Here is a 25,614-nt window from a genome sequence, read left to right as displayed (position 1 = left end):
ATTAAAAATTCAGCTCCTCAGTCACATTTCAGAGAAGGCAATGGCACCCCACTCCAGTACTCTTGCCTGGAAAATCCCATGGACGGAGGAGACTGGTAGGCGACAGTCCACGGGGTCACTAGGAGTTGGGCACGGCTGAGCGACTTCCCTTTCACTTTTCACTTTCATGCATTGGAGAAGGAAATGGCAACCCACTTCAGTGTTCTTGCCTGGAGAATCCCAGGGACGGAGGAGCCTGGTGGGCTGCCATCTATGGGGTCGCACAGAGTCGGACACGACTGAAGTGACTTAGCAGCAGCAGCAGCAGCAGCAGCAGCAGTCGTCACACTTGGGCTTCCTTGTGACTCAACTGGTAAAGAATCTGCTTGTAATGAGGGAGACCTGGGTTCGATCCCTGGGTTGGTAAGATCCCCTAGAGAAGGGAAAGGCTACCCACTCCAGTATTCTAGCCTGGAGAATTCCACGGACTATACAGTCCATGGGGTCGCAAAGAATCCGATACGTCTGAGCAACTTTCACTTTCACTTTCTTTTCCTGTGCACAGTAGCCACATATAGCCTGAAGCTGCCATTCTGAGCAGTGTAGATACAGCACATTTCTCACACTGCCTAAAGTTCTATTGGCTACTGCTGCACTAGGGAGTCAGAAGAGGCACAGCACTCCTGGGAAAGAAACAAAATTTTCTAAAGAGGGCTACAAAAAGCGGCAATTTAGGGAATTTCTTGACAGTCCAGTGGGCCTTGGCTATCAAATAGGCCTGGGTTCCATCCTTGGTCAGAGAACCTCAAGCCACGGCACAGTCAAAAAAAAAAAAAAAAGTTGCGATTTATAATAACAGCAAAAAAAAAGTCTTCTCTGTCCCTTGGCTATTTTTTAAATTTAAAGAAAATGTTCTCAATGTTAAAACTGAAGGAGCTGAATCTTTCTAATATGTTTTTCGCCAAAATATTATAGTTAGATGAGACTTTTATTTTTTTTTTTAAGGTATGTGACCTTCAGTGTACCTTCTTCCTTGAGAATATCCTTTAGAAAAGGATTCTCAGCGTTAGAATCCTGAGTGAAAAAGATGAAATTCTAGTTGCAGCCTCTGGGGTTCCCTCTATCAAGGAAGGACTCGGCGCTCTTGGAGGCGAAGTCAGAGCTGCACGGGGCATTTGGCTGAACTCCTACTGCCACTCAGCGGAGAGAAGAGGCAAGGGCGCCTTCGCCTGTCTGTCGGTTGCCAAGCGACGGAGACCCAGCAGAGCCTGGTCGCAGGAGGAGGGCACCGACAGAAAGATGCTGAGGATTTGTAACAGCGCCGGCTCCCATTGGCTGAAGAGCTCCCGGCCATCGCCGTGAGCCAATGGGTAGGCGCATACGGATGACGTTAGACGCCATGCGACTCCTTCCACCCACTTTCTAGCGACGCGTCTAGCGACCGCCGAAACCTACCTCAAACCCTTTGGGGCGGGGTGGGGGTGGTCTGTATTGCCCCATGTTTAGCTTGCAGCTCTCTCTACTGCAGGTGTTCTTCCTGATGGTCCCCGAGAGGGTCCTCTCTCAGCCCTCTCCGTCTCCGTCTAGGGCAATGCCCACCCATTCGGACCTGGGGCCAAGGACGCAGGGCGGGACCCTTCAATCCTCGGAGGTGCCTGGGATCTCTACGGTGGGTCCTACTGTCGTGACCTCCTCGACACCGGGGAATAAGACCGTGGACCTCTTCCCAGGTGAGGGGAAAGGATATGGGGATGGAAACTACCGACTTAGATACAAGTGAATTCCCATGAAGTAAGGAGTGGGGCTGTCGAAAGAGCCTTGGAAGAGTTTAGGGATCCTCACCGCACTCACTGTGTTTTACGTTGTACTTTCATAGTCCTACCGATCTGTGTCTGTGACTTGACTCCCGGTGCCTGCGATATAAATTGCTGCTGCGACAGTGACTGCTATCTTCTCCATCCGAGGACAGTTTTTTCCTTCTGCCTTCCAGGCAGCGTGAGGTGAGCTGCGATGTTCAGGTTGAATCCTAAAGGGGATTAAGTAATATTTGGACGTAGGAAGAGTTTTGCCTTCGTGCCTCCCACCCCCACGTCCACTCCAAGGAATGGAACTCCCTTGGTTTTTCCCAGGAGCGCTGTCCCTCTTCTGATGCTCTAAAGCAGAGCTGCCCAATAGAACAGAACCTTGGTGTTGTCCCGTGGCTGCCCAAGGAGTCCTCTTTTTGGCATCTGACAGCGGTGGGGCACCCTTCTTTGGATATAATCTTCCTTCTAAATGTACCTGTTCTTCCTCCGGTTTCCTGATAGGTCTGCAAGTTGGGTGTGTGTAGACAACTCTCTTATCTTCAGGAGTAATTCCCCATTTCCTTCGAGAGTTTTCATGGATTCAAATGGAATTAAGCAGTTTTGTGTCCATGTGAACAATTGTGAGTAGAAATGTGTTGGCTTTGTATTGCCTAACATTTTTTGAGAGTTAGCTTAGTTTCTGACTTTTTTCCTTTTCTTTGTTTTTTAAACCTCCCCTCCCCACCCCCTTGGATGTCTATCATCCTCCCTATCCTCTACCTGTCCCCCCACCCTCTCTTTTTTCTCTTATTGGTGAACATTGGCAATCTCTTTTGCCCTACTGGCTGTGGATTCGAAAACCCATAGAGAACTTTAATTTCTGTCCACCCTCTTAGCTCAGATAATTACAGATTAACTATATCCCTGACTTGCCACAACCTCTATGAAGACACTCACTGAATTCCCAGTGCCTGACATAGGAGGCAACAATTAATATTTGGATGAATGTCTTTGACAAATGAGTCTATATCAACCTTGTTTTTATTTCATGAGGCAACAGCACAGGGGAAAGAACATTTGACTTGGGTCTCAGCCCTCCATCTACTTACTGCTGCACAGACTTGGTGGGCTTTCCTGGTGGCTCAGCAATAAAGAATCTGCCTGTGATACAGGAGCTGCAAGAGACCCAGGTTTGATCCCTGGGTGGGGAAGATCCTCTGGAGGAGGGCATGGCAACCCACTCCAGTATTCTTGCCCAGAGAACCCCACGGACAGAGGAGCCTGGAGGGCTACAGTCCATAGGGTCACAAAGAGTTGGACATGACTGAAGCAGCTTAGCACACATGCACACTTGGGCAAATCCCTTAGCATTTCCAGGCTTATTTCTTCAACAGAAAAATGAGAAATATCACTAATCCTAAATGTGAAAGTGCTCAGTAACTGCAGAGTATAATAAACATGAAAAGTGGTTGGTATTAAAGTTTTTAAATAGACTTAGAAATTTGCTAGTGATAATGATAACATTTCTAAAGATATACATCTGATATATATTTTTTTTTTTAATTTATTTTTTATTTTACTTTACATATTGATATATATTTTTACATATGATATACATACTTTACATATGATATATATTTTTAAAATTGATTGTCTAAGAAGAAAAATAATGTTCTCACATAAAAGACTTAAATGTCCCTCATACTCTGAAGTCAGCTTATCTTGGTTTCATCTGACTGTTAGAAAATAAACTGCAAAACTATATTTGTTTCCTAAAACAACGAGTTTGGGGTTTGGGGGACTTGAATTTGGAAGCAGTTATCAGGAGCCTTGCTGCCATTCAGGTTGTGAGAAGATAAAGGGAGCAAGGCAAATGGTCCGTTTTAAAATACGTTTGCAGGACTTCCCTGGTGGTCCAGTGGTAAAAAGTCTGTGTTTCCAATGCAGGGACCCAGATTCATTCCCTGGTGAGAAAATTAAGATCCTGCCTGTCTTGAGGTGCGACCAAAAAAATTAAGGTATAAAATAAGGCTGCAGCTACACCATACTTCCCAAATTTCCTATTACCTTTTACTTCCAGCCTTGTGAAAACACTCCAGGGATATCACAATAACATCCAAACTGGTGCTTCCTGCTTTTTATCCCCTCCTGCGTTCCATGCTACATTGCACAGTTTCCAGACCAATGTTTCTGTACTTTCTTTCCCCAACAACACCTGAAAGCTAGTCCCTTAGAACATATAGAATACTTTCTATTGCTGTCATTTTATATGAATGTTATGTCTCCCCAGGTAAATTGTCAGCACATAGAAAGGATGGACCATGAATTTGTCCACAGTGCTTAATATTTGCTGATAATGATCATCAGTAACAGACATTATTATTCAGAGACTGTATAACATTGACCGAGTGGGGAAAACCCTAGACCAGGAATCAGAAGATCGCTGATGTACTCCTGGCTCTGCCAGATGGCTTTGTGGCCCTTTGCAACTCATTTACCTCTCAGGCTCCGAATTTCCTAATGGGATTGGGCCACAGGACCTCTAGCCTCCTTCCACACCTGAAACTGTGTCAGTCTAAGTCTAAATACCTTTAAGCCCTGTTATGTGTAATATTCCATATATGATATTGGAAATTTTAGGCAAAAATTCTATTTCTGTCCTTACCCATGCTCCTTAGGTGCATGATTCCTGCTTACCATCACTACCTCCAGTATCCCTGCAGTGAAGTGAGAGACAAAAGGTTAACTTTCTCTTACTCAGTTAAGCCATGAAAAAATGTCCAGATGGATATTTTCTATTTCAACTTCTTTTTTTAGCTTGACTCTAACTTTTCTTCTTTCATTTGTAAAGATAGATATAACTACATTTTTTTTTTTTTTTTTTAGTGAGGTAAGTATTTCTTCCATGTGGTTTTGAGGGTATGAGTTCTGAAAGAAATAGTATATGAAACAGCTTCTGGAAGCTTCAAAATGTGAAGATTTCAGATCAGAGATGGAAGATGGTAGTCTGCAGACCAGGAACTTTAGCATCACCCGTTACCGAGCAAAGACTTTTCCATCTCTAACATGCACACACATCACCTGGGCGATCTCTTTGCGGACACGCACGTCCTGATTCAGTAGGTCTGGAGTGTGTCTTAAGATTCTGAATTTCTGACACTCTTCCAGGTTCTGCTGGGGCTGCTAGTCTGTGCACCGGACTTTGAGTAACACAGACCTAGGAGATACACAGAAAGTGAGTAGTGTGAAAGGCCCCACAATTGAGAGTTTTCTTCATTTCCTGTTCCATTAGAAAGCTGAAAAGTCAAATGATTAGGACCTTATGATCACAGAGGATAAAGGTCAGGCTTATGTAATATTGGCATCTTCATTAGCTTTTGGGGATGCAGATCTTGATTTCCTTTTGAATCTGTTCAGTTCAGTCGCTCAGTCGTGTCCAACTCTTTGCGACCCCATGAACCACAACACACCAGGCCTCCCTGTCCATCACCAACTCCTGGAGTTCACTCAGACTCACGTTCATCGAGTCAGTGATGCCATCCAGCCATCTCATCCTCTGTCATCCCCTTCTCCTCCTGCCCCCAATCCTTCCCATCATCAGAGTCTTTTCCAGTGAGTCAACTCTTCGCATGAGGTAGGCAAAGTACTGGAGTTTCAGCTTCAGCATCATTCCCTCCAAAGAAATCCCAGGGTTGATCTTCAGAATGGACTGGTTGGATCTTCTTGCAGTCCAAGGGACTCTCAAGAGTCTTCTCCAACACCATAGTTCAAAAGCATCAATTCTGCGGCGCTCAGCTTTCTTCATAGTCCAACTCTCACATCCATACATGACCACTGGAAAAACCATAGCCTTGACTAGACAGAACTTTGTTGGCAAAGTAATGTCTCTGCTTTTCAACATGCTATCTAGGTTGGTCATAACTTTTCTTCCAAGGAGTAAGCGTCTTAATTTCATGGCTGCAGTCACCATCTGCAGTGATTTTGGAGCCACCCAAAATAAAGTCTGACACTGTTTCCACTGTTTCCCCATCTATTTCCCATGAAGTGATGGGACCAGATGCCATGATCTTCGTTTTCTGAATGTTGAGCTTTAAGCCAACTTTTTCACTCTCCTCTTTCACTTTCATCAGGAGGCTTTTTAGTTCCTCTTCACTTTCTGCCATAAGGGTGGTGTCATCTGCAAATGACCATAATTATGAAGAATGAAAGAAACTATTATGGACCATTGTCTGCTACATTCTTTTTTCAAGTTAGAAGAAAACTTGGATGGTAAAGCAGAGTGTTGTTTATCACAAGCCACGCTCTGGGCAAGGGGACAGTGTCCGAGGCCTTTATCTGCATCTCTTTCCTGGTTCTGAAGTGCCATAAGAAGATGGCTGCAGGAGTTTGGAAAGGTTTATACATTGCTATAATATAAAGTATACAATTGTTACCAAAATAACCTTTGGGTGGGTACTTGAAAAATCTTGAATGTAGAAATTATAATGTGAAAAGAATAAAAGATGACAAATCCATATATTTGAAAGATGGAAACTTTATTATGAGGACTAGTCAGTTGAAGTTTAGAGGAAACCGGAAGACTTGGAGAGGACAAGTCAGATATTGTCTCTAACTCTGCCATATTCCTATGGAGACAGTACCATTTTGTGGTTCTAGAGACTCACCTAGAATGGAATGGATGCGCACATTACTGAGACTCCTGTTTTCATCAGATTGCTAACCCTCATATTCCTGACATCAGAGACTTGGAACTGACTGGCACTCATTGGTCATATTCTTGTCTCAGATCTTAATACTTAAACAGTAATTCAATTAAAAGATTATAAATAAACTATAAGGTGATAGAAATCAAAATCATTATTGTCTCTGAAGATGGCACATTGATTGGGAAACTTCTTGGGAAAATCTATAACTTAATCTGAGTGGTAATTTAAAAAGTGTATAAATGTTTAAAAATTCTTGAGTTTATGCTTAAAATTAGTGCACTTGCATACTTTACTGTGTATATCTTATGCCTGAATAAAAATATATTTAAAGATTAGTTTCTTGGTATTCCAGTTACATAAAAATGAACAATTTTCTTTTATCTAACCCACCTTTCTTTTAAAAAATATTTTAGCAAGATTAAACTATCTCCAGAAGCTCCAAAAGGTCAATGCAACCAACTTCCAGGCCCTGGCTACAGAGTTTGGAGGTGAATCATTCACTTCAACATCCCAAACCCGATCTCCACCACCTTTCTACAGGGTGAGCCTGGGGAAGGGGAGGGGTTGTTTGTTGGTTTTTTCCCTCATACTGACAACTGACCTAGTATCTTTGAGGTGCCCACCTCAAAGTTAAGGTAAGCCATGACCTTTACCTAGCCATTACCTAGGTAAGCCATTGTCAGCTCTCTTGGAGGGAAGTATTGTCCACTTTAACTGAGTTAACTTTTGTTTCTTATTCTTTTCTGGTGGAGTTCAGTCCAATCTCACTGTGAATAAATTTCTGCTCTCCTTTGTTTAGGCTGGTGACCCCATTGTGACTTACTTCCCCAAGTGGTCCGTAATAAGCTTGCTGCGGCAGCCTGCAGGAGTTGGAGCTGGGGGGCTCTGTGCTAAGAGCAATCCTGCAGGTGAGTCCAGAACACCAGTGCTACCCTTTTTGTTAAACTTAAAAATAGGCTTTGTTATTTACCACTACCTTAATTCTAAGGTTTCCTGGAGAGTAAAAGTACAACCTGTGCTCGTTTCTTCAAGAATCTGGCAGATAGCTGTACCTCAGATCCTGCCCTCGACGCTGCCTCTTACTATAACTTCACAGTCTTGAAGGTGGGTGTCCCTTCTTTCCCCACTGTCACCACTGTGGACTTAAAAGTCACCATGCTTCCCACTTTGGGGTTGTGGGGAAAGCACTGAACTGGAAGTCAGAATGCCTGAGCTACATAAAAGGCAGAAGGCCAAGAAGCCCTATTATCTGAAGAAAGATAATAGGGTTAGCTGGCCAGGATGAAAGATTCTCACCCTCCCAGCTAATGGAATTCACTAGGGGAGGTAGGAGAGGGGGACGTCACTGTTTGACCAAAACATCCTGCTTTTGCTGTTTGTTAGAGCTCTGCTCAGAGGAGGTGGGCATCGTAGTCCATCTAGCCTCCCCTCAATCTACTCCTGGCATTTGAGTGTAAGGAAGAATCAGGTAGAAGAAAAAAGTTGATTTTTTTTTTTCTCCCACAAATGTGAAACCACAAGCTCCTGGAGATTTTATGTAAGATATACACACACTCATGTCCTTGCTGTTCTCTTATACTAGGTTCCAAGAGGTATGAGTGATCTGCAGAACATGGAGGTATGATGCTTTTTATCAGGAAAAAGAAAACGAGAATATTTGATTCCTTTGCATCTGAGGCAGTTTCACTCTAAGTTGTAATGGTAAAAGAGAATTATGTGTGATGTATCAAGTGTTCAAGAATGAGTCTGAAACAGTGTCTGTGTGTTAATAAGTATCATATGAAGTAAGAGTTCATAAGGTATTAGCTAAGTTTGAGAAACTTTGGGTTAAATAAAGTTAAACCTTATATTTAGGATGGAGTTCTTAAAGTTTTTAATATACTAGAAAGCCTTCTCAATCTCTTAAGAGGGACGTGTCAGATACAGTATTTCTAAAACTTATTTGACCGAGGAGCCTTTGTTTTTATATCTAATACTAGTAATGTTCCCAAAAATAGTTTTGGGAAGTGTTGAATAACAATGACTTTTGACCTGAAGTGGTAGACTGGCAATGGAAGTCGAAAGGAAGGTGATTGCCAAAAAAGGAAGAATACTCATTTCAGCATAATACATAAGCTAGAAGAGGAAATGCTTTCTTCTGCCTCTTTCCCTTTCCAGTTCCAGGTGCCTGTAACACCTGTCTCACAGGCTGGCTCTCCTGTGTTGGCTGGAAACGCTTGTCAGAATGTTGTTTCCCAGGTAGGGACGCTGACGTCAGATTCTGGACTAATGTATGTTGATCAGCATTACCGAGGTGCTTCATCTTCCATTAAGTACCAGACCAACCCCACGTGAATTTGTGTGCATTATCTGAAACTTAACATGTCAAAAACTGAGCCCAACGTGTTTCAGTCGTTTCCATTGTTATTGTCCTCTATCATTTGATGTCCAGAATATTAAGATTCTTTATCATTCTTCTTTCTTTGCCCATGTGCAGTCTGTTCCAGTTTTTACTGACCACAGTTTCTTTTGTTGACAAAATCAGTATCATCTGAAAAGTCTGAAATAGACTCGTCAACTTCTTTTCCTCTATTCTCTCTCTTCTAATCAACAAACAAAAGTAAGAATTATTGGAAAGCATCATTTTAAAACCTGTGCTCAGAAATCTAAGGTTACCTTTACCTTTTTATGACTTCCATCTCCAGCTACTGTCTTTTTTTTTTTTTTCCAGCTACTGTCTAACTTATCCTCAGACATGGTGAAAGTGAAGTAACCAGATTTCCGTTCCATGTTCACTTCTGCCTGTGCTCCTACTCACTTTCTCTGCATGCAATCAAAATTTATGTTTCTTCCCTTTCAATTCTTACAATAAATTCACCTCTCCCATGAACTCTTTCAAAGAGCTCTATTCAATTTCTTTTTTCATGTGTAGATATAATATGAAGTCAACTTTTATCTTTTCATAATATTTGTATTTGGCATTTTTAAGATAACACTTTTAGTCTCCCTCATCCGGTTATTTTTTTAATTTAGATATAATTGATACATAAATTATATCAGTTTTAGGTGTACAGCATAATGACTTGATACATGTATATACTGTGAAACACTTACCACTATAAGTTAGCATTCATCACCACACATAGTTACAATTTTTTTCTTGTGATGAAGACTTTTAAAATCTGCCATCTTAGCAACTTGCAAATACACAATGCAGTATTGTTAACTATAGTCACCATTCTGTTCCCTTATTCAGTTATAGGAAAACCCTTAAAGACAAGAAATCTGTCCTAAACATAATTGACCCACAAAATATTTTTTATTAATTGATTTTACTTTTGTATTTCAGGTCATCTATGAAATAGAGACCAATGGGACTTTTGGAATCCAGAAAGTCTCTGTCAGTTTTGGACAAAGGAACCTGACTGTTGAGCCAGGCACTTCCTTACAGCAAGATTTCATCATTCACTTCAGGGTTAGGGTTCTTCTCTTATAGGGGACCAAGAAGAAAGAAGTATCGGGTTAGAAATAGTTCCCCTGCTTCTGTAATACATGTAAGATAGAATAAGAATATGAAGGCCTGGTTCAGTCTGTCAACTGAAGTCTCAACATTTAATATTCTATCATTTAACTTCGAGTGATAAAGATTCAGCAATGTTTATTCATTAGCATATTCCCCCAGCAAAGCAGGACTTCACTCATAAATCCAAACACTTTTTTTAAATAGTCATTTTGAATCATAAATTCAGCTAACATCCCACACAAATTCTTCAACTAGCTTTTCTCATGTTTCTGGGCATTCGGCATTTTATTCATGTCGTGCTTAAGTTTCTAGTCTTGATCACCACCTTTTGACTTTCTTCTACTTTCTTTCCTTTTGAACATAGCAGAATCCAGTTTCTTCTCAACTCTACCCTCAAGTGATTCACTAAATCCCATGTCACTCAGAGTTCATCTGTGGAACAAATATAGTTAATTAAAATATAGTTCTAAATTACATTTAAACTCCTCTGATTCTAGCTACACTGAACATAGCCCTGAGTTAATAGTACTTTTGACAAACAGGATTGAGAGATCTTTGATAGATCTTTAGTTGCAATCCTTGGTAGAAGGAGTGTTCAGATGGATGTGAATAACGATTTATTTTAGTGAATTAAAAAATGTAAAAGATGCTGGAGGAGCAATTTTTGCAAAATGCTACATTTTGGAAGGAGGCCAGATTGTTCAGTGCAGCTAACCTGCAGCATTGCCTTAAGGAAGGGTATGAGGCTACAATGGAAAAGTGAGTGAGCATGACTTTCTCCATACTGACTTTCCTTCACTGTTTCTGCAGGCTTTCCAGCAGAGCACAGCTGCTTCTCTTACTGGGTCTAGAAGTGGGAATCCTGGCTATATTGTCGGAAAGCCACTCCTGGTTCTAACTGGTGATATAAGACACTCAGTATCCTTTTTGGGTATCTGGGTGGCCTACTACAGCCTAATGAGAAAAGCTTTAGTTACTGATCTTTTAGATTTTCCAATTCTGTGATTCCTCCATTTTTTAGGTATTGAGGATTTCCTTTCTTGTTGTTTAGTCACTGTATCTGACTCTTGAGACCCCATGCATTATAGCCCGCTAGGCTCCTCTGTCCATTGGATTTTCCAGGCAAGAATACTTGAGTGGGTTGCCATTTTCTTCTCCAGGGGATCTTTCTGACCCAGGGATCAAACCCATGTCTCTTGCATTGGCAGGTAGATTCTTTACCACTGAGCCACCAGGGAAGCCCCAAGGACTTCCTTTACTGAACTATTAATATATTATGTTCTCAAACGCAGATGCTATCAAAGGCTTTAGAACTTATATTAGACTAGCTGAAGGTGAGGATCCTGACTGAATTGTGTTTAATGAGATATTTAAGGTATATGGTCATTTTTGGGAAAACAATAATTCTTTATGTTTTCATTGCCAGAGGGAAACAAAAATGTTACTTGAATAATATCATGATATTAGTAAAGTACCAATAGTGTTAAGCAAATATTAAGAAGCATACGTTTTCCAATCAGCCTGCTTTTTCCTTTATGATCTCCTTGACCATCCCTTTCCACCTCAGATGACCCTCTTACAGAGCCAGGGTGATGGAACTTGCTCTATTAAGAGACACGAAGTACAATTTGGAGTGAATGCAGTATCTGGATGCAAGCTCAGGTAATTCTTTGCTTCCACATCATTTCTCACAAATTTGTCTCTACCTGTAGGGAATATGTGATGTGACAACTTTTAAATTTAGAGTTCAGAGAATGCTAGGAATAGTCTTTAAATAATATTAATGTTGCTAAGAAGTTTTTGTTTTTGTTTTTTTTTTTTTTTGAGTCTTTTATACCTATGAAGGATTATTTCCCACTGTTTATTTTTTGGTATTATTTCTAATGTTTGAATGAATTACATTATGATGTTAGCACTGGACTCCAGACTCCGAGGTGTTTCATTTCAGGCTGAAAAGGGTGGACTGCAGCCACTTGCAGCAGGAGATTTATCAGACTCTTCATGGAAGTCCCAGACCAGAGCACATTGCCATCTTTGGAAATGCTGACCCAGCCCAGAAGGGAGAGTGGACCAGGATCCTCAGCAGGAACTACAGTGTTTCAGTAAGGAAAGAAATACACATTCTGACAAAAGCTTACTTTCCTCCTTTATTTATTAAGATTAAAACCAGACCTGTTTCCATAGTTGGTTTGGTTGTCACAGAAGAAAGATAATGTGGTTGTCCTAAAAGAAAGACTGTAAGAAATCATGGCCATCTGAAGTCATCATTTCAGGTCAGGTGTGTGTGTGTGTATATATATATATACATATATATATGTGTATATATATATATAACTTTCCTTACTTAGAGAAAAATCTCAAGGTAGAAGGTCTAGAGAATAGTATTAACAAAAAATAAAAACCTCAATACCCACTACCCCTGACAAAATCTCATTCAGCTCTTTTCTGTTTTTATTCTTTCTGGTGGCCACATCAGTGCTCAGCCGGTATACCTCTTGATTCCAGTCTAAGTAAAATAGCAAAATCTGTGTGTCAGAGCAAAAGAAAGAAATACACTTCCTCTTTTGCCCCCTCTAGCCTGGAGAATTCCATGGACTGTATAGTCCATTGGGTCACAAAGAGTCAAACAGGACTGAGCGACTTTCACTTTCACTTTCTCTCCTGGCTTTAATCAACTGTATCTTTATTTCCTTTCACTTAAGCTTTTTATTTCTTGTGTAAGTAATACATATGCTTGGCTCAAAATTCCAAAAGTACAAAAAATAAAACTCTTTCTGAAGACAGCTCTTCCCTTCCACAGAGGCAGAGTTATTACTTTCTTTCCTTCCAGAGATATTACATGCTTACACAAGAAAATACTCATCTTTTTTTTAATCCAAATGATATAAGATCATAAATACTGCTCTATATTTTGCTTTTTTCACTTGATCTTGAGAGTTTGTTTCATATCAGTATATAATAAGCTTCCTCATCCTTTGCATGGTTTAGTTGCATTTTATTCTATTATATGGATAAACCATAAATTAATTTATTTAGGCAGAACATTCAGGTTGTTTTCAGCCTTTTGCTATTATACACAGTGTGGCATTTTATAACCTGGTTCAGGCACAATTTTGTACATGTGAAAATAAGCCTATATGAAAAATCTTAGAAGTAGAATTGCTAGATCCAAAGGTATATGCATTTAAATTTTTAATAAATATTGCAAATTTATTTCCCATACAGGTTGTACCTGTTTACAGCCCCACTATCCATCTATGGGATGGCTTGTTACCCATACCCTCAATACTGGGTTATCAAGCTTTTAATCTTTGCTTATCTGATAAGTGAAAATTAGTATCCCATTGTAGTTTTCTTTTTCTCCTACTATGAGTAAGGTTGAGTATCTTGACATACAGTTGAATAATTCTTATTTTCTCCACTATGATTTATTTATATCTTTTTATGGAATTACTAGCCATTTTTATTGAATAACTAGCCTTATGACTTGTAGAAGATCTTTGAGTATGTGAGAAATTGTCTCTTTTCTGTTATGTGATTTGTAGATATTATTTCCCAGTTTGTCATTTGTCTTTTGACTTTGTTTATGGTTTTTATGCCATACAGAAATTGATTTTTATATTGTGAGATTTATCAGTCTTTTTTTCAACTTTTGAATTTTGGTTCAGACTTTGAAAGGCCTTTCCTCTTAGATTTTATTTTTAAAGTGCCCCCTTCCCCTTTCTCAGCACTATTATGACTTTATGCCTTGTATACTTCTTTCCTTTTAGTGAGACTTGGGGGATAAGTAGATACATGTACTTGATCCAGCCTTTGGACAACTGTAGTCAAATTAAGTTTTCTTAAACCTCATAAAGCCATACCTAGGGAGCGTGGTTTGGGGTGATACATAGCTGAGTATTAAGAAATGGTTAGTGAACAGGACTGAGATTATAGTGGAATTTACTCTTTATGGTTCTTAAACCTACTATTTACATTTTTAAATCACATTTTTGTAGAATATTTGATAACATGGAAAAATTTTCCTAATATAGATAGAATAAATGAAAGGAAAAGTGTTCTAAAATATTTGGAACAAACACATGAAAAGGTCATTAGCTAGTCAACATCATTAGCCATTAAGGGAATGCAAAACCACAAGAACATACCAATTCATACCCACTGGGATGGCTGTAATTTTAAAAATGGATAATAACAAGAGTTGGCAGCAATATGGAGAAATTGGAACCCTCAGATGTTGCTGGTGGGACTACAAAATAGTAGAGCCAATTTGAAAAGAGTTTGACAGTTCCTGAATAAATTAAACATAAACATGGTCTGTCTTCCCCTGTTCCTAGTTTAGACGTGTTATTGCCTATGTCTAAGTCTTACTATAAATAAAAAGTGTGAAGTTAGAAAAGCAAGGCATATTTGAGGATAGTTGGTTTTGCTAAGTTATCGTAACTTCCTGATTTATGTCCTCACTTCCACCAGTCCTTCCTGCATCTTAAAATTAATTGTCCTGGAGTCAGACTGCTTAGTTGGGCTTCATAATCTAACCCTGAAACATCCTTCCTTAATCTTTCCACTGTTCCTGCGTTCAAATCCATTGCTTCAGTCAAGTGGTCTGCCCAGGGCCAGTGCCTCACACATGCCTGTAGGAGACAGTAACAATTGTACTTAGTTAGTAACTGCTGCTCAATGGCATCATGTGCTATTCTAGTTGCATACCATTTTATGTGCCATCTCTCTACCTAAATTTTCCTTTAGACACCATTTCTTCCATCATGTATTACTCATCCCAGTTCTATGAAGCCATCCTCAACCAGAAATGGCTGCTGCTTCTGGCATTCCACAATAGTGACTCCACCACTCACTGAGCACTTCTTATAACCATTGTACATGGGCTTATTTGTGTTTTATTTATCTCTATGTTAGTATTTCCATTCTATTTTCTATTTTAGTATTTCCATTTTAGAATATTATCTTTTTTAAGATCATGGACAATAATAACCTCGGATATGCAGATGACACCACCCTTTTGGCAGAAAGTAAAGAGGAACTAAAGAGATTCTTGATGAAAGTGAAAGAGGAGAGTGAAAAAGCTGGCTTAAAACTCAACATTCAAAAAACTAAGATCGTGGTATCTGGTCCCATCACTTCATGGTAAATAGATGAGGAAACAATGGCAACAGTGAGAGACGTTATTTTTTGGGCTCTAAAATCACTGCAGATGGTGACTGCAGCTGTGAAATTAAAAGACACTTGCTCCTTGGAAGAAAAGCTATGACCAACCTAAACAGCATATTAAAAAGCAGAGACATTATTTTATCAACAAAAGTCTGTCTAGTCAAAGCTATGGTTTTTCCATGGTAGTCATGTATGGATATGAGACTTGGGCCATAAAGAAAGCTGAGTGCCGAAGAATCGATGCTTTTGAACTGTGGTGTTGGAGAAGACTCTTGAGAGTCCCTTGGACTCAAGGAGATTCAACCAGTCCATCCTAAAGGAAATCAGTCCTGAATATTCATTGGAAGGACTGATGTTGAAGCTGAAACACCAATACTTTGGCCACCTGATGCAAAGAACTGACTCATTGGAAAAGACCCTGATACTGGGAATGATTGAAGGTGGGAGGAGAAGGGGACAACTGAGGATGGTATTATTGACTTGATGGACTTGAATTTGAGCAAGCTCTAGGAGATGGTGATGGACAGGGACGCCTGGTGTGCTACAGTCCATGATGTCGCAAAGAGTCAGACATGACTGAGCAACGGAACTGAACAATAACACGACCTCTTATGAACTTTTGTGTCCTTTCCCTAAGCCACATTGTCTTCTCTGTTATTGTGTAATGTTTAAGAAACAACAGCTACTTAATGCATGATAAATATTAATAACTATAGCAACCATCAGCAATTACATCAAATGCTTCTTTACTCTCCTGCAGGCTATGCACTGTACTTCCTGCTGTGTCATACCAGTTTCCCTGGAGATCCAGATACTGTGGGCATATATCGGCCTCCAGTCCAACCCACAAGCTCATGTTCCGGGAGCCCGATTTCTATACCAATTCCAGTCCATACAGGTAAGCCTTGCAAAGCCTACATTATTATATCAGTCATTTGATGACCAGTTAATTTTTTAACTTCCTGAGAGTCAGTTTATGCTACCAGCCAGAATTCTAATGTTTGGTTAGAATGAGCTGGAACAATTAACTTTCAAGTAGATCCTCCCTGCCTGGTTACTGAAATTAACATGTTTTCATGGTAAATACAATCTATATTTTTTCCTCCGTGTTTTTGTAAATTTCATGACTACAGTATAGGTTACTTTGTTTTAAATTATCGTACTATAATTACTATATACTGTTTGATTCAACCACAGAAAAGATATTCTATGACATTCTATGTATTCAGTGACACATTTGTTAGTCTCCAGCCTATTGGTTGCTGTTAAAGTTACTACTGTGGCTAGTTTGTAATCATCAAATTAATGTACTCCATTAAAATAAATAATTTTAATATGTAGTAAACATATACCTGCTGTTTATGATGTGCCTTAGGACAGTTTAGCAACTGCCTACAGCTAAGGGAAGTTCAAAAATAAAATGATTAGGTCCTGGTGAACTTCATGTATGAACTGGTATGCCAGATTATTATTATTTAATGGAAATTAAAACGAATTGAAATTGTTATCTGTAAGTCATTGATTTTACCTCCCAGAAAAGAAAGAAACTAGAGACTACATTTAAGTCAGAAATAAAATACCTTTAGCTCTTCCCTCACACAATTTGAGCACCTTAGCTCTTTATGCCTATAAATGTGTTAAAACTCGTTACCAGAAACTGTGTTAATGCGAACATTCCATTCTTTCTGTGTTGGCTTACTGACTAAAACAGAACTCTTTCTGTAAGATTCATTTACCCTGTTACAGATATGGCACTGAATCTATTGTTTTATATTTATGAACTGTATCTTTATTCATGAATACCTGTGTAGTTTGGGAATATACCTACAGGATTGTTCTTTTTATTTTCCTGAATCTCTGGTTCTCTTAGGCATTGACACTACCCAGTGCCTCTGTCTTTTCCAGGTATTTTTAATCACTGTATTTTTCTCGTATTTAATAGAGGTTAGCTTTTCAGGTTAGTATGTCCTCTCTACAATATCACACTTACAGTCTTTCACATCTAACTGTCCTAAGTGGTTGACAGCTGAGAATTTCAGTTGTGCTTCATTCGTATATAACTGAAGACACAATTTCTATTCCAGTGATGGAGCAAAATTTAACCCTGTTGAATTTATTAATATTGAGGGGTGATTTGGGATATGCCAAATCATGTGCCTTTACTTAGTGTGATTTAAATGATTTGCAAAGGTAATTTTGACTATACAAAAATGTTCACTTGAGAAGCTCGCTTCCATGAAAGATACTACGCCCTTGTAAAAGTAAAAGGAGTTATGAATCAATAGTGTCATATCACAGAAAGTTCAGTTCAGTTCAGTTGCTCAGTCATGTCCAACTCTTTGCAACCCCGTGAATCACAGCACGCCAGGCCTCCCTGTCCATCACCAACTCCCGGAGTTCACCCAAACTCACGTGCATCAAATCCAGCCATCTCATCCTCTGCCGTCCCCTTCTCCTCCTGCCCCCAATCCCTCTCAGCATCAGGGTCTTTTCCAATGAGTCAGCTCTTTGCATGAGGTGGCCAAAGTATTGGAGTTTCAGCCTCAGCATCAGTCCTTCCAATAGCAAATGCAAATAATTCTATAATAGACAGTTTTATCATCTGTATTGAAATTTTTTTACTGTAGTCTTGAATGGAAATTTTCTCCTGAAGTCACATAAGCACTCACTTTTTCTTCATGTGTTTATACTGATTATTTGTCCTTAATTTTAAATCACTTCCCTTTATCCACACAGGCCTGTCTCTCAGGACTTCCTGTGCAATTTTTTCTCATCATAGCAAGAGCCTATTCAAAGAAAACTAGTATACATGTTCCAAAGTGTCTAAAGTAACAAAAAGAGGAGCTAATTAAGGAGATATTTTGCTGAAGGTATATCTTCTGCAGTTCTTCTCCTTACCCCATGGGCCATCCTTTGAAAGTTTGTAGTTGACAGTGGTCTCACCTAGGCTGTGTCAGTCAGCTCAGTGTGTCTGAATGATGGCATAAAACTAAAGCTGAGTAGCAGACAAGCAGCCTGTAGCCTGTTTAGCCTGTAGACTTGTTTTGTTTGATTTGCAAAGCATTTTGTTTTTTTAAATTTGTGTCAGCATTGAAAAATCAAGAAATTTTACCTTAACATCCAGATCTCTGACTTGTCTTGAAAATCTGGTGATAAGAGATCCTACATTCCTTCATGGCAAAAAATCTGCCACCGAATGGTGAAAGTGAAGGTCACTCAGTTGTGTCTGACTCTTTGCAACACCATGGACTATACAGTCCATGGAATTCTCCAGGCCAGAATACTGGAGAGGGTAGCCTTTCCCTTCTCCTGGAGATCTTCCCAACCCAGGGATCGAACCCAGGTCTCCCACATTGCAGGCGGATGCTTTACCAGCTGAGCCACAAGGGAAGCAAGAATATTGGATTGGGTAACCTATCCCTTCTCCAGTGGATCTTCTTAACCCAGGAATTGAACCAGGGGCTCCTGCACTGCAGGTAGATTCTTTACCAACTGAGCTATCAGGGAAGCCATACTGCATGGTGATTGCCACTAATAAAATACTTCCTTCACACAGCCTGCAGCTTCCCACCCTTACCTGCCCCACTTTTCTCATTTAGGTTATCTGCTTAGGCTGGTAGGTATTTATGTTTCTACACCTTGAAGTGAAGGCTCTCTGAAGTTTGAACTGAACTGTCAAAATGACTTTTCATTGTATAAATGTAGCTTTGGAAACACTTTAAATTCCTCTCATGACAAAAAGTAAAATAGGAGCATGTTTGGAATGTTCCCAAGAACAAACTACAAAATAAAGAAGAATTTAAGCAAAACATTGTGTAGACTTACATCTTCTTGTATGATAATAATAATAGAAAAACATTTATTGAACATTTACTATATGACAGGCACTGGTAATATTTTTTATAAGTATTTTTTAAATAAGTATTGAATTCTCACAACAAACCCATTAAGTAAATACAGTTTATTTACATGATACTCTGCTATTTATGTTTTTGTACTAATTGGGCCTTTACAAGGTTATAGGACTGCCAGATATCAGTATCTTTTTGTCTTTTTGTTGGGAATGTTACTTTTCTCAAGAAAAAACAACAAAACTACCCTGCTGGCTCCTAACTAAAGGGTATGTGGATAAGAGCATCTCTCAGCATTTTGAAGCCAGACTGGGGCAAGATATTTCATTATACAGAGTAATTTCCCTATTTTTGGTTCCTTACTTCACTCTGTCCTTTCTCTATATCCTGAAATCCAGAATTTCTCTGGTTTAAATTTTCCAGTCTCTCGTTCGCCGGGATCCAGCCCCCACAGGATCCAGGGAAACCCGAAGGAGAAACGGCGTCGGCGATTGATTGAGAGAGACAGAGATAGACAAGAATGTTGATAAGAAACTAGAGGAGAGGAGAAAAGAGGCTGGAGTTCCTTGGTTTATACAGAAAATCAATATAAAGTCTCAAGACAAGAGACTTGCACCGTCTACGTGAGGCCACAGGTGTCCTCCCGCTCTCCCCAGGGAGTGAAGGCGCAGGGCGCCTTCCTGTTCAGGTCTTAGAAACCCAGGCAAATAAGTAGACACGGCGGATCTCTGTACTCCAGATGGGAACTAGCCTGAAAGAGAGAGTAAGAGGAGGAAAATGATTGACACGAGGAGATAAAGCTGCTTTGATGAGCGAGATCCATAGCTTTATTTTTAAACAGTACTTATATACCTTTTTTGTACATAGAGGGAAATGAAAGATGCAAGGTCATGCAGAGTCAGCCCAACATTCCAGCGGTATTGCCTTTATCGAAACCATGATTTTTCTGCATACCTTTTCCACAAAAGATGTTGTGTACAGTATCTTCTGGCCTTGGAGGCCTGTGAACATTTTATGACCCTCCTTTGATAAAGGCTGCTCAACCAAAAAACTTGTTTTCCCTCAAAGTGTTTTTTCTTTATATTTCTAATATATGTCAGCCTCAGAAAATGCCAAAGAGAGTTACGTTTTTCACAGAGCAAAGGTGCAATGAGTTACAAGAAAGAACCAATTAGCTCAAAAGTTGATATGGTTAAATTCAAGGCTACACTTGTTTTTCTAGCATTCTCACTATGTTAACTAATGCATTCCCAGGTGCACAGTGGATAAGAGATATGGGAACTTAGCAACAAGCATTGGCCCAATAATGAAATCCTACATCAGCACTAGCACTACTCTAATAACTTTTAACTCTTTCAAAGGCTCTATGTTTTAGGCTTTCCGTGCCTCTCACAGTTGGGAGGCTGGAAATAATCACACGCGTAGCTGTAAGGGTCTGGATATACCTGCCGAGCAAGCTAGAATGCTAACAGGAGGTTTGATTTGAAATGTTCCTCTCATGTCCAGGAGACTTATTAGCTAGAGCCCTAAGTTAATTTTCTTTAGAAAAAGGTGGTCAGGGTTGGCCCCCTGTTAATGTCAGAGGAGTTGGTGAAAGTCATGAAACAGTAAAACAGACAGATTCTGGTTTTGGGGTAGATGCTCAAGAAAGCCTAGGGAGCCCCTTGAGTTCTGAAGCCTTGCTTAACAGTTCTCTTCCACATGACTTTGTCATGGGTGGGATCTCCCATGGCAGCTCCCGGCACTCGTTGAAACAGGGAAAGGGTGGTTATCTGATTTCATTGAGGAGGATATCACTCAGTAACCATGTTCTGACCCTGCCTCATCCCTACCTCCCTGTTATCTCCTATTACTGAGTCAGGGTTCTACAGAGATCGTCTTCTGGTTCCTGAAGGCTTTTAGGTTTGGCCTTCTAACTCTCTGTGAAACCTTGCTTCCATCTGTTTTCTGTATTCATGTATTATCTCTCCATTTCAGTGATGATGGAGTTTTGTATCTGTTTCTTATTAGAGTGGTTTTAAGATATATAGAAAGAAGACATGCCTTTACATTGCCATCCTAAAATCAAGTCTAGTAGTAGCTCTTGATGAGCTTCTATCCTGAGTGAGTCTGAAAAAAAAAAAAAAAAAAACCCAATTCAAAGAACTTTTAGGAAAAACATGCAGGATTTCCTAGCCATGAAACACCACTGTAGACTTAAATATATATTTAAGTAGATGACTTCCCTGATAGTTCAGTTGGTAAAGAATCCACCTGTAAAGCAGGAGCCCCCAGTTTGATTCCTGGGTAGCGAAGATCCGCTGGAGAAGGGATAGGCTACCCACTCCAGTATTCCTGGGCTTCCCTTGTGGCTCAGCAGGTAAAGAATCCACCTGCAATGTGGGAGACCTGGGTTTGATGCCTGGTTTGGGAAGATCCCCTGGAGAAGGGAAAGGCTACCCACTCCAGTATTCTGACCTAGAGAATTCCATGGACAGTCCATGGGGTTGCAAGAGTCAGACACGACTGAGCAACTTTCACTTTCATACATGAAATTAAAAGTTGCTTTCTTGGGCTCATAGCTATCTTAAAGGTCTGTTCTCAGTATAGAATGACCTCAAGTTCATAGAATGACCAAAAGTTCCCTGATTTGGGAGTTTGCAGGAGCTAATGACACTTTTCCCTACCGGAGTTTGAAACCAATTAAAAAGAGTCAGATGGAGATCAGAATTCCAGCTTTATCACTAATAAATGCTAGGCAGGTGGTTATGGCTTGAGTGTGCAGCAGGAAGCTTCCTAATGTACAACTGCACTCTTCCATTATGAGTTCAGTACCCTAGTTTTAACCACAATTCCTCCTGCTTGTGGGCAGTTTAAAACTTGCCCTCCCCCAAAGGCTCTGAAATGAGTCAGAACAACACATTAATTAAATGAACTCTCAGGTAACACTGAAAATTCATTCTCTATTCTATTTTCCATCCTAAAGTATTTCTAGCCATCCCAGCTTATATAGCTCATCAGGCATTCTGCAGTGAGGTTAAATAACAGTATTAACATATTTCAGTAATGTCAACTGCAAAAGATTTGCTCCAAAAATTGAATATACATCCTCTCCCCATTATGAAGTTCCTAGGGAAAAATTAAAGTCCAAACAGGAAATCCTTTTGTAAGTTACAGTCTAAAGAAAGGTTATTGCGCTTCCCTGGTGGCTCAGAGGTTAAAGTGTCTGCCTGCAATTCAGGAGACCTGGGTTCGATCCCTGGGTAGGGAAGATCCCCTGGAGAAGGAAATGGCAACCCACTCCAGTATTCTTGCCTGGAGAATCCCATGAACAGAGGAGCCTGAAGGGCTACAGTCCACAGGGTCGCAAAGAGTCGGACACGACTGAGCTACTTCACTTTCACTTTCACTTTCAGTAATAACTCCTCCCCATTTTTTTAAATCTGGTTAGTCTCAGCCAGTCTTCAGTGGCTGGAATCAGGAAACCCTTGGCATCTTCAGCCTAAGCTGGCTGTACTTAGAATGCATGTGGGGGTTTTCAGAGCCACAGAAAGTGAAAGTGAAGTAGCTCAGTCGTGTCTGACTCTTTGCGACCCCGTGGACTGTAGCCCTTCAGGCTCCTCCGTCCGTGGGATTCTCCAGGCAAGAATACTGCAGTAGGTTGCCATTTCCTTCTCCAGGGGGTCTTCCCGACCCAGGGATCGAACCCAGGTCTCCTGAATTGCAGGCAGACGCTTTAACCTCTGAGCCAACAGGGAAGCCACAGAAGTTACATTAATTGTATACCAAGCCCTGCATGAATGTCACTGTTTAAAAAAAAAGTCCAAAGAGTTGGTATGACATGCAAAATTATCACAGCACTGGCCCCACATTCATTTAAAAAATATCTATAGAAGGGTTATACCAAGCAAAATTATGTTCCTAGAACCTGACATTTACTGTTGCCAAAGGCCAAAGCTGAGATAATATGTGGCATCAGAGTGAAGACAGAAACAAGATAGTTACTTACTGTCAAATTATAATCAAAAGTTTGCCTGGTGAACAGAGTTGGAACAAAGGGAATTAATTCAGTTTAGATAAACATGATTCCAGTCATCAGGCTGCAACCATATCTACCCAAAGCTACACCTACTAGATTAGATACTTGAGTCAGCTTGACAAGGCCCCTTTTCCTGGGAGCATCGTTTTCATTTGACTTGAATTGGTGGGTGATTAGGAGGATCCTTTCTAACCCTGAGATTCTGTGAATCTTGATTTTTTAAAAAAAAATCTACATTGCTGAAGCTCTTTCCCTTTTCCATGAAGTTTCATGTTTCTTTCTACAATGGAAGAAGGAAGGAGATTGCTCCTACTACATGCACTAGTACATGGGTGCTGTTTCAGAGCCTGGAGCCGTCTGGGACCTGATAAGGCAGAGCTGCTGAACATGTAGCAGAAGCAGCGGCTTCTCTGTTATCAGGCCAGCTCCCCAGCCAGGGAAGCTGGAGTTAGTCTTTTGGTAGGTGTAAGTGTCCATAGTTGTGGTACAACTGTTGCTAAGTAAGTAATTTCCTCTGTCTCAGAAAGAGAACTGCATAGCAGTTTAAGGGTCTTTATTCAGGGAAGTAATAATAACATTCAAATTGGAGGGCTATTTGAATGGGTGCCAAGCACTGACCTGTCATGGACATTCTCCCTGCAGGATTCCCAGCCTGAAACAGAAGTACCTTTGAAAACTGTGGTGACCTTTGTGGACATTACCCAGAAGCCAGAGCCTCCAAGAGGCCAACCCAGAATGGACTGGAAATATCCATTTGACTTCTTTTTTCCCTTCAAAATGGCATTTAGCAGAGGAGAAGGCTTTCAAAAAGGCTCCATCTTTGCCATTATTATCCTGTGTCTCTTACTGCTTGGAGTTCTCAACCTAGAGACTGAGTGAAGAAAGGAGAAGAATCAGATTTCAGTTTTCCCCATGGGAAGTTCTGAGGCAGCCTGCTTATTTTGGCTAAACAGATCCTCACCTACTCATGACCAGAGGGCAGCACTGAGGAAAACAGAGGACCTATCTGAAGGAGTGGAATTGCTGGGCCATATGGCAACTTTATGTTTAATTTACTGAGAAACTGCCATACTACTTTCCAGAGTGGCTGTGCCACCAGCAGTATATGAGGGTTCCAGCTTCTCCACATCCTTTTGCTATTGTTTTTATTGTAGCCATCCTGGATAATGGGTGTAAAATGGTCTCATTGTGATCTACTATACCTTTTTAAACTATAGTATATGAGATCTGTCGACAAAAAAAAAGATTTACAACTTTAGAGTTGTGAGTTAAGTTTTATTTGGGCCAAAATGAGGACTGCAGCCCAAGAGGCAGCATCTCAGATAGCTCTGAGAGACTGCTCCAAAGTGGCAGTGGCAGAAAGAAATATATAAGGTTTTGGTGAAGGGGGAGTTCAATACCATGAAGCACTCATTTTACAAAAGGCTTTTTGTTAGTCATGAGGGTCTCATGTCACCACGAAGGGATTTAGGGCTTCTCTAGATATGAGGAGATTGAGATCATAAAATCTGTTCCTAAAAACATCCAACTATCTAAAGACCTGTGCCACCAGATTCCCTGAAGCACAGAGTGCCCCCCTCCACCTTGAACTCCCTCGGGGGTTGTTGAAGGTCATCAGCTACAGCAGCATGGGGTTCAGTCTCCACATAGGCAGATGGCACACAGCTCTGTTGTTCAGTCACTGGCAATGTTCTTGGTAAGTGCCAATTTGTAGTTGATAGATCTTATACCAGAAGTGAGCACATCTGCTCTTCCAAGGCAGGAATACCCCCAAGTATTATTTTCCTCTCCGCCTCTCTGCTAATTTGATTTATAAGCCAAGTTTAGCTTATAAGCCAAGATTCCAATTAGAAAGCTGCTTAATTAACATAGATAAGATTTTATGGTGATCTTCAGTCACTCCTCTTTATTTATAACAAACCTATGTGAAACTTTATTCTCATCTAAAGAATAATGCAGTCTTCTTGCATTATTAATTTATACACGACATCTCTCACTGCACAAGTCCTCTGCTGTAATCTTGTATTCAATTTAAGGACCAAGTTTTACTGTAAAGGGGTATGTACAATCTGGATAGAATGAAACTAAAATCCCAGGTAGTCCATTGTAGGTGTAGAAAAACAGGTACTCTCAAATACTTTTAGACAGAATGTAAACTGGTAGACACTTGGAGAGAGGGGCAAATAACTATTTAATATGTATCAAAAGCCTTAAAAATGTTCATAAACTTTAACCCAACAATTCCATTTATTAAGTATTATGGGGTGGGGGGATGTCCCAACAATAGGGGATTAGGTAAATCAACTATGATGCAACCATAGATTGAAATGTCATACAACCACTGAAAATTGACTAGACCAGTCCTTATTGTCATATGAAAATACTCATGATCTATTTTTAGTGAATAAAATAGGCCATGAAATAGTACATATACTTTACAGTCCTAATTTTGTAAAACAAAAATATTTATACATATGTACTTAGACAAACAAAAGTCTAAAAGACTGCTCCTGCTGCTGCTAAGTCGCTTCAGTCGTGTCCGACTCTGTGCGACCCCATAGACGGCAGCCCACCAGGCTCCCTCATGCCTGGAATTCTCCAGGCA

The 25,614-nt window shown here is 40.2% G+C and overlaps 1 protein-coding gene across 2 annotated transcripts; it reads left to right on the top strand.

Moving 5' to 3' along the window:
* The first annotated feature begins 1,359 nt into the window (after positions 1–1,359).
* On the top strand, positions 1,360–25,436 carry TCTN3 (tectonic family member 3). 2 transcript variants are annotated; one of them, XM_040254620.1, is made up of 14 exons: positions 1,360–1,709; positions 1,856–1,979; positions 2,286–2,404; positions 6,883–7,010; positions 7,269–7,377; positions 7,458–7,573; positions 8,052–8,087; positions 8,627–8,707; positions 9,798–9,923; positions 10,782–10,889; positions 11,539–11,633; positions 11,920–12,073; positions 15,901–16,038; positions 23,652–25,436. In XM_040254620.1, the coding sequence occupies exons 1-14, from the start codon at positions 1,478–1,480 to the stop codon at positions 23,886–23,888; spliced, it is 1,803 nt and encodes a 600-aa protein (XP_040110554.1). In that variant the 5' UTR covers positions 1,360–1,477; the 3' UTR covers positions 23,889–25,436. The 2 variants fall into 2 exon arrangements, with proteins under 2 accessions (XP_040110554.1, XP_040110555.1); XM_040254621.1 differs by lacking the exon at positions 11,920–12,073 and having other exon boundaries at positions 1,369–1,709.
* Positions 25,437–25,614: the final 178 nt, after the last annotated feature.

Source organism: Oryx dammah, unplaced genomic scaffold, assembly GCF_014754425.2.
Source record: "Oryx dammah isolate SB20612 unplaced genomic scaffold, SCBI_Odam_1.1 HiC_scaffold_14, whole genome shotgun sequence".
Lineage (NCBI taxonomy): Eukaryota > Metazoa > Chordata > Mammalia > Artiodactyla > Bovidae > Oryx > Oryx dammah.
The sequence above is the reverse complement of the archived record's forward strand: the minus strand, read 5'-3'. Positions and strand labels throughout refer to the sequence as shown.

Excerpts from the sequence above, each read along its gene's own strand:
- TCTN3 (XM_040254620.1), top strand. The coding sequence starts at position 1,478 with ATGTTTAGCTTGCAGCTCTCTCTACTGCAGGTGTTCTTCCTGATGGTC. Across the intron at positions 1,710-1,855 it reads GACCGTGGACCTCTTCCCAG|TCCTACCGATCTGTGTCTGT; the intron begins GTGAGGGGAAAG and ends GTACTTTCATAG. Across the intron at positions 7,011-7,268 it reads CTCCACCACCTTTCTACAGG|GCTGGTGACCCCATTGTGAC; the intron begins GTGAGCCTGGGG and ends TCCTTTGTTTAG.